Below are 8,131 nucleotides of genomic sequence, written 5' to 3'. Positions count from 1 at the left end.
ATTTATTCCAGGACTGCAAGTGTGGTTCAATATTCACAAATCATTGTGATACAGGACATTAATAAGAAAAAGGATTAGAACCATATGATCCTTTCAATAGATGTAGAAAAAGCATTTGACAAAGTACAACATCCATTCATGATAAAGACTCTCAACAAAGTAGGGACAGATGGAACATACCTCAACATCATAAAGGCCATGTATCAAAAGACCCACAGCTAATATCCTCAATGGTGGAAAACAGAGTCTTTCCTCTAGTCTTGTTCCAGGCCAAGACAGGGATGCCCACTTTCACCACTCTTATTTAACATAGTACTGGAAGTCCTATCCTCAGCAATCAGACAACAAAAAGAAAGAAAAGACATTCAGATCAGCAAGGAAGAAATCAAACTTTCACTATTCAAATGACATGATACTCTGTAGAAAAGACTCCACACCAAAACATTGCTAGAGTACACAAATTCAGTAAAGCTGCAGAATACAAAACCAATGTACAGAAATCTGTAACACTTCTATACAACAATAATGAAGCAGTAGAAAAAGAAATCAAGGAATTGATCCCATTTACAATTGCACCAAAACCTGTAAGATACTTAGGAATAAACCTAACCAAGGTTGTAAAAGACCTGTACTCTGAAAACTATAAAACACTGGTGAGGGGCAGCCCCGGGTGGCTCAGCGGTTTAGTGCTGCCTTCAGCCCAGGGCGTGATCCTGGAGAACCAGGATTGAGTTTCACGTTGGGCTCCCTACATGGAGCCTGCTTCTCCCTCTGCCTGTGTCTCTGCCTCTCTCTCTGTCATGAATAAATAAGTAAAATCTTAAAAAAAAATTAAAAATCATACCACCCATTAATTCTATTTCTGGGTATTTACCCAAAGAAAAATAAAACAGTAATTTTAAAAGATGTATGTTGTTTATTGCAGTATTTACAATAGCCAAGATATGGAAGAGCCTAAGTGTCTATCAATAAAGATGTGGCATATATAAATATAATAAAATGTATTTTGCCATAAAAAATAAACCTTGGGGTGCCTCGGTGGCTCAGTTGGTTTAGTGTCCAAGTCTTGATTTCAGCTCAGGTCCTGATCTCAGGGTCATGAGATGGAGCCCCACATTGGGCTCTGTGCTTAGTGAAGAGTCTGCTTGGGATTGAGCCCCATATTGGGCTCCCTGTTCAGCAGAGAGTCTGCTTCTCTCTCTCTCTGCTGCTCCCCTAGCTTGTGCTTGCTTTCTGTCAAATACATAAATAAAATCTTTAAAAAGTACAGCATAGGGAATATAGTTAATAATAATGTAATAATTTTGTGTCTAAAGTCACAAAAAGTGGCAGAGTCAGGGACTTCTAGCCAGTTGTCTACAGTTCTCAGTATAAGCTGCTACTTTAAAGAATGGTTTGGAATATCAACATTACCCGAGACCCCGTATCATCACAGACGGGCTAAATCAGAAGCTGTATTTTAACATAATCCCTGCATGATTCCTATATACATTAGTTTGAGCAGCTCTGAGTTCTGCCACACTGGCTCTCTCTACCATATTTCTACTCTGGTACATGAGGTGGACTCAAACATGTCATGTTGACGAGCCAAGGACAACCTTTATTTTTAAGGAATTCTTCAGCTGATGCTAATTGTTTTAAAGAACCAATTAACAAATTAATTCATTAAGGCTTGAAGGAGGCTATTACCTTCTAAAAAGGATTAGCTGTGGAAATATTTCTCTCTGAAATCATACTATTCACACATTCCTTTTTGGGCTATCTTTTATATTTTAAATCAAAAGCCAAGAAGGTAACTGTATGAAACCCAGTGACATATTCCATAAAATACTATTTACCTATATAGTGTTTTATAGTCACCAAGTGCATTTTTCATATTTCTTGGAATGACCATAAGAGTTTATTATTGGGACTCAGGTAAATTGTCTAAGGTCACATTAATAGATATTAGCAGAATTAAGACTCAAATACGGTTCCTTTGCCTTCCATTTCCATATCTGTTTCACTGCATAAGACTGAACAATGGAGGCAAACACCATAGCATAGCAAAGCAGTCATTTATTGGAGAATAGAGCAGCACTGTTTTCACGGTTCCTGCAGATCTAGCCCTGGAGTTAACAAAGGGAGATTCTACTCCTGGGGAACCCTGGTGTCTGTCATTGCTTTATTCTTGAAAGAGGTTCAAGAGGTTCCACAGGTTTCGGTGGGGACTGGAGGTGGGAAGGAGCATTGGCACTCTACTGGAGTAACTTCTCTCTGAGACAACCAAAATCATTGCGAACATCTACAATCCTAGCTGAAATAACATTTCAGTCTTTAGAATTCATTTAAGGATGTATTTATTTACAAGATACAAATGCTTAATATTTAATAGGAATTAAAGTGCTTAATTTTACAATGTTTCCAATTCTATGCCTTTATGACCAAATATACATATGTTACACAATATATACACTATATGCAAGTATTTTACATTCTTATAGCTAGAAAAGAATTACTTTTTGTGTACACTTTTTCACATTGGAGTTAACTCTAAAATTCTGGTAACATACCTTCTCAAACTGATCAGCGAACAATTCCAAAACCCAGATAACACTTATTCAAAAATATCAGTCAATTGTCACTCACAAAATAAAATGCTAGTTTGGTTAAAAAAAACAACAACAACAAAAGTTTTATATACAGACATGATTGCTAATGAATGGAGACCCCCAGGTGATACATTCCAACATCCACGTAATGTGTAATATATAATGCAATTCTGTTACCGTAATGGTCCCCACAGACTATTTCTTTCCAAACTGATATACATATATATTAATATATATATATCTCACTTTATGTATTTGGTATTCACTTATTAAAATATGCTACAATGAGATTTCTTGATTTAACTTCTCACTAAATCTACCGTAACAAATTTTAGGAAGAAGTATACCATCATGTAATTCTTAGTGACCCCAATGAGTTAAAAACTATCTTGTAGAAGCCATGTGCCAGTTCATCTCAAAACACAGAAAAGGTACTGCATTCTGCCAAATGCACAGTCCAAAAAGTGGAAAACAATGATTGACTTTAGAGGAATTTTTTACCTCAGTAAACAGTGCAGAAAATGGCCCATTAGAATGAAAGATTTTAAGCCTAATGGAAAAAGTAACTAATGGAGAAAGTCCTGGGTGCTTTTCCCATCAGTTTACAATTACAAAGATTTCTATTTTATAGTTCATATTCCTTCTTCAGTTTAAGTTTTTTTCTCTTGTCTTAACATATACTGTTCTGATCTCAAGATCAAGCAGACTCCTTCTGTTTACCCTTGTTTATTTCAGTTCCTAATTTTTTTTATTCCTCTTTACTGTATCAGTAAGAAAGTAATCTTCTCACGAAAACATGATTACGGGGCACACATAAGAATGAATTGTACTAAAAATCCATGTAAATAATTTATGTTAAAATATTTAAGTTAAAAAGAACAGTGTCTATAAAAATTTCATTCCTATGGAAAAACAGAATTGGAAATCAACAATGTTTTTACATATCTACATATATGCATAAATTCACAGAAAGGGTTTTAAAAGTCTAGTGGTCTTTATATATCATACTCATATTTTCTAAATCTGAAGAATCTATAGTAGATAGTAATATGAAAATAAAAAGCAATTTGATTCTACTAAAATTGGATGAGAATGAAGAAGTAACACGATCCACTACAGGTGTCAATACAGTTCTATAGAATAAGAACTGGTTAGCCACAGTTTTTATATTAATACATTCTTGAAGAATACAAAATTGAAGAACGAAGACATTAAGACATTCTTGCCTTTTGAATTAATTTTAGCTTATAAATACCATGTGCTTAATCTTAGACCCGCTAACATAGAACATCATATGATGTAGGAAATTTTAATTTTTTGTTCTGCATTATAGCAAGGATACCTGAAAAAAAAAATAAAACCTTTGTTCCTTAGAAGTTTATTTGCTTCTGTTGGTGCCTTTTCATCTGGATATATCTAGTCCAGAAAGATCATTATTTGAGTTAGCACAGACAATATTCTCAGAATAAGAACTTAAGGCTTTAAATATAATCAGAAATGGGATCTAAAATTTGAAGGGGGAAAAAAAAAACCCACCCTGTTTCCACAAAGTAGACAACAAAGAGTAAAACAGAATTGGGAACTCGCAAAAGTATTTTTGATATAAGGGTTTTAAAAGGCATCAATGAATCTTTACCAACCCTGCAGTACTATGAAGTTTGTAGTTTATCTACCTATGACTACGACAAGTACTCTTTTAAAAAATCCAAATGTGTACCTATATATGGGGACAGGGGTACACTTAAAAGATTAGTTCTTGTAAAAAGTTTAGTAATTTCTTAGGTTGGAGTTTTTTGTTTTTTTTTTAATTGGGATAGGTCATCCAGTGAAGGTAAGTACACCAACCTGTTTGTTGTATTAAGCTTCATGGAAAATGAAATGCAGCTTGATAAAGTAGTGCAGATGTGCTTATTCTCTCATCATCCATACCCTTTGCAAAAGGAAAAATGCTTTTGACAGTTATTTGAATCCAAGGAATAATGCCCCTCTTCTCTTCCCTGTACTCAGCAATTTGAATTATAGTATCACTTCTAAAAGTTAATTCTCTATATCCTTGTGGCTAGGGGCATTCATATTAAAATTTCAGTATAAAAACATACCCTGAAGAATTTTTATTGCTTGCATACATGATGGCATTGTCGATGCCATTATTACAAAAGTGGCTGGTGGCATTTTTCATTATTGAGTCCCACTTAAAACCTGGAGATAAGTCTGCACTACATTTCATACTTAACATACCAAATGGTAGACTTTCAATAAAAGCTAAATTTAAGCTTAAAAAATTGGAATGTTTTGTAATGAATAGCAGTTTTTATCAAAGAAGTATTTTTTTTTTTTTAAGTTTGGAGGAAGGGCACTTTAAAGATGACTTGGGAAGCACCAAATTAGGGAAAATAAAAAATGAAATCTATATGGAATGTTGGTTTTAATAAGAAAGTAATCAAAAAAAATTTTTTTTTAATGTTCAATTTGTCTTGAGTGCTCGGGTGTCTCAGATACCACAAAATACTAGGGCTCTTGAAACCAATCACACTTTGAGGTCTTTTGGTTTAGTTGGATATTTTTACTAAATGCCTAAGAGTATTCTCTTGCCTTTCTCCAAATAAAAGCATTAGTGATTCTTTAAGAGAAACAGGTAAGGCTGCTTCATTGCTTCTCTTTGTGCTTGTCTAAAGAATAAGGGGTGGACCATGAAGTTGGTACCTGGATAACCACAAAGCCTCTTCTAGTACTAGTATTTCTATTTTTTTTTTAAATTAAACATGTTAAAAGCATGAAAATATTATTTTTATGTATTCTTTTGATAATCTAAATTAAATGACATTGATATTTATTGAGCCAAAACTTGAGTGTATCCATGTTACTCCCATTTCTGGAGAACAATTTATGATCAGGAAAGTGTAGTCTTCTCACTGTTCCAAAGAGTTTTAAAAAATAATCCGGCCCGTAAATCTTCTAAACTGGCCCACTGCTCTATCCATATGTACAAAAGTCATTCTACATTTTTATTGCTCCTCTTTTCTTGTGATTAAGACACTAATGCATCATCTATAGCTATAGTGTAACCATCTCAAAAGCCACCCTGAATATATATGTTGTACATACATACATACACACCACCCCTCAAACCACTGGCAACTAGAAAAGAGAAGTAATGTAACATTTCTTTCAGTCTATCCCTGATTTGATAGGGCCTAAGAAGCTACACCTTTATCTGACTCCAAATATTTGGTTTAATATTAATGATCATGGCTGGCATTCCTTTTACAGAGGAAGGCAATCTAATTGTGTCAGCCATAATTAGTTTACCTTCTCATTTGGAGTGGGGGGAAAAAAGGAGAGACTTCAAATATTTCTTAAAATAACAGGCCTGAATGAATGTGTGGCAGTCTCAAATTCTGAGTTAATCCATTCTACATTTAAGGTATAGTTCTCAAAGGCCAAGAGTGAGGTTGTTTTTGTGGATTTCTAGCAAACTTAGGCATTTAAAAGTGACAATGTTTGGGGTATAGCAGGGTAAAATGGGGAAAAAAAATCTAATTTGAGAAAAAGATGAAGTTAAATAGTCAACTTAATGTGAGATTTTAATCACAACCACCATATAATGAAGAGCAGCCCTGGGACAAGAAACCATATTTTGACTATTAAACATTCCCCAGATGACAGGGGAAAAAATGCTCAGACTCTCTTTAAACATCTCATACCTCCCAAACCTGCCAAGATATTGCTTTTCATTAATGTGTTTCCCCTCCTCTTCTTCACTGAGGAGGTGTAAAGAGTTGAGCATAAAGTTCCTCTAATAGCTATTTACCTGCCCCTCAAACAGTTTATCACATGTGAATTTCATTTCCCATCTGACAAAGGAATAGGCCCACACAGTTATCTTAAGTGTTAATTAGATATAGTCCTCATTTAACTATGCTTAACAGTCTTATGGAAAAGAAAAACATTACAATAAATGTAGTTTCCATACATCCCAGTTCTGTATAATGTCAGGTATCTTGTACAGTTTAGGTTTCTGTGAATGTTTTTGCACATGCTCATATTAAATGCTGCAACAACTGCAGGATTGTGAAAGGTAAAATAACTTGTGTGACTTCGACCATCCCAGTGGCCAAAATGTACTTTATCTCAGGATAATCAAGACTGAAGCATTAATTAAACCCTCATTATATATTTAAATAGGTATTATTAGCACCTTCAAAGAGAGGCACTGTTTTAAATAGGCACAGAACGAAAAAATAGTACTTTAAAAATACTGTTGGAACTAATATATCCCATGCCACATAAATTACTGCTTTTTCTTATTATAAAAATATCAATACCTTTAGATGTCAATCAATTAAACATAAATCACCAAAAACATTTCTGAAGTTTAGAACAATGTTCAATTCCAAGATAAAACATGCTTTATATTTAAAAAATAAATTAGAGACAAATATGAACCTAAAGCTGAAGAGAAAAGCATGTATAATATAATTATATTCATATTTAATGCTATATATACATACTTCCTATATACTTGAGATATTTTATTCTTAGGAATATTTCTACAAAAACAAGTATCTTTTCCTAATAAGTTGAAAGTCTGAACACCAACAATTTGTCCTTTTTGTTTTAAAAGAACATATATTATTTATGCAGCTTGAGCTTTATAAACTAAATTAAATAAGTTAATACAATAGCCTAAACTGTCCCTGTATTTTTTTATTTTTTTATTTTACCATGGATCTATTTTGGCAACATGGAGGTATATCTTTAAAACTGTTACAAGTCCTACCTGTGAAGGAGAAGACATAGAAGGACCTTAGATGGATGTGGCCCATTCTAACCTGATCGTGATAGAATCCATTGATACCGTTTTCTTCAAGACAAAAGTACATATGCAAGGAATAGCTCATTAAAAAATGCTCCATTTTCACATTATTTCAAACTTTTATCGGTAGAATGGCTCTGCACATCAGTTTCACTTAAGAGTACAGAAACATAGGAAAATAGTCCCCCAAAAGATGCATTTATGAGCCTATGTTTTTCAACATAAAGTGCTAAGAGATGAATAAGGAGGGCTGGGAATGTCTTAAGCTGTAAATCTTGAGACCCCCCACATTGTGGGTGGTCCTGGAGTTCAGCATTCTGATTTTTTCTTAGGTTCAGGATGATCATCCAAGGTGGCAGGATGCTTGTTGGGACCGTCTGGTGTCTCACCTGTGACAGCTAAAAAGATGATTTTCAGCCACTTCTGTTTCAGTTCCTCACTGTCTGCAGCAAAGCTGTGTACAGACTTGGACTGGGTCAGTTTGAAACTGTGTGGCAGGTCTGCACTCCTTGGCATATCGTCCACGACATAGCCCAGGAGTGGAATGGTGGCCTGCGCTCGGACGTCCTAAGGAAAAAAACATGGAACACAGGAGTGTGAGATGTATGAGCTTGCTACCCGTGGCCCCCACTGTGTGTGTGACCTGGCTCCCACTAAACCTTGTTCCCTACCACTGCTCCACACAGTCTCACACCGTGAGCTCTCTGTGGACAGAGACAGTGAT

The 8,131-nt window shown here is 34.8% G+C and overlaps 1 protein-coding gene across 5 annotated transcripts in view; it reads right to left on the bottom strand.

The window, feature by feature from the left end:
* Positions 1 to 2,322: 2,322 nt before the first annotated feature.
* FGD4 (FYVE, RhoGEF and PH domain containing 4) overlaps positions 2,323 to 8,131 on the bottom strand; it is a 222,444-nt gene continuing 216,635 nt past the window's right edge. For all 5 annotated transcript variants that reach the window (XM_041735521.1, XM_041735524.1, XM_041735525.1 and 2 more), the window contains one exon: positions 2,323 to 7,974. In XM_041735521.1, coding sequence (XP_041591455.1) covers positions 7,717 to 7,974 — 258 coding nt within the window. In that variant the 3' untranslated portion in view covers positions 2,323 to 7,716. The remainder of the gene's footprint in view (positions 7,975 to 8,131) is intronic.

Source organism: Vulpes lagopus, chromosome 21, assembly GCF_018345385.1.
Source record: "Vulpes lagopus strain Blue_001 chromosome 21, ASM1834538v1, whole genome shotgun sequence".
Lineage (NCBI taxonomy): Eukaryota > Metazoa > Chordata > Mammalia > Carnivora > Canidae > Vulpes > Vulpes lagopus.
This window is presented reverse-complemented; position numbering and strand designations above follow the sequence as displayed.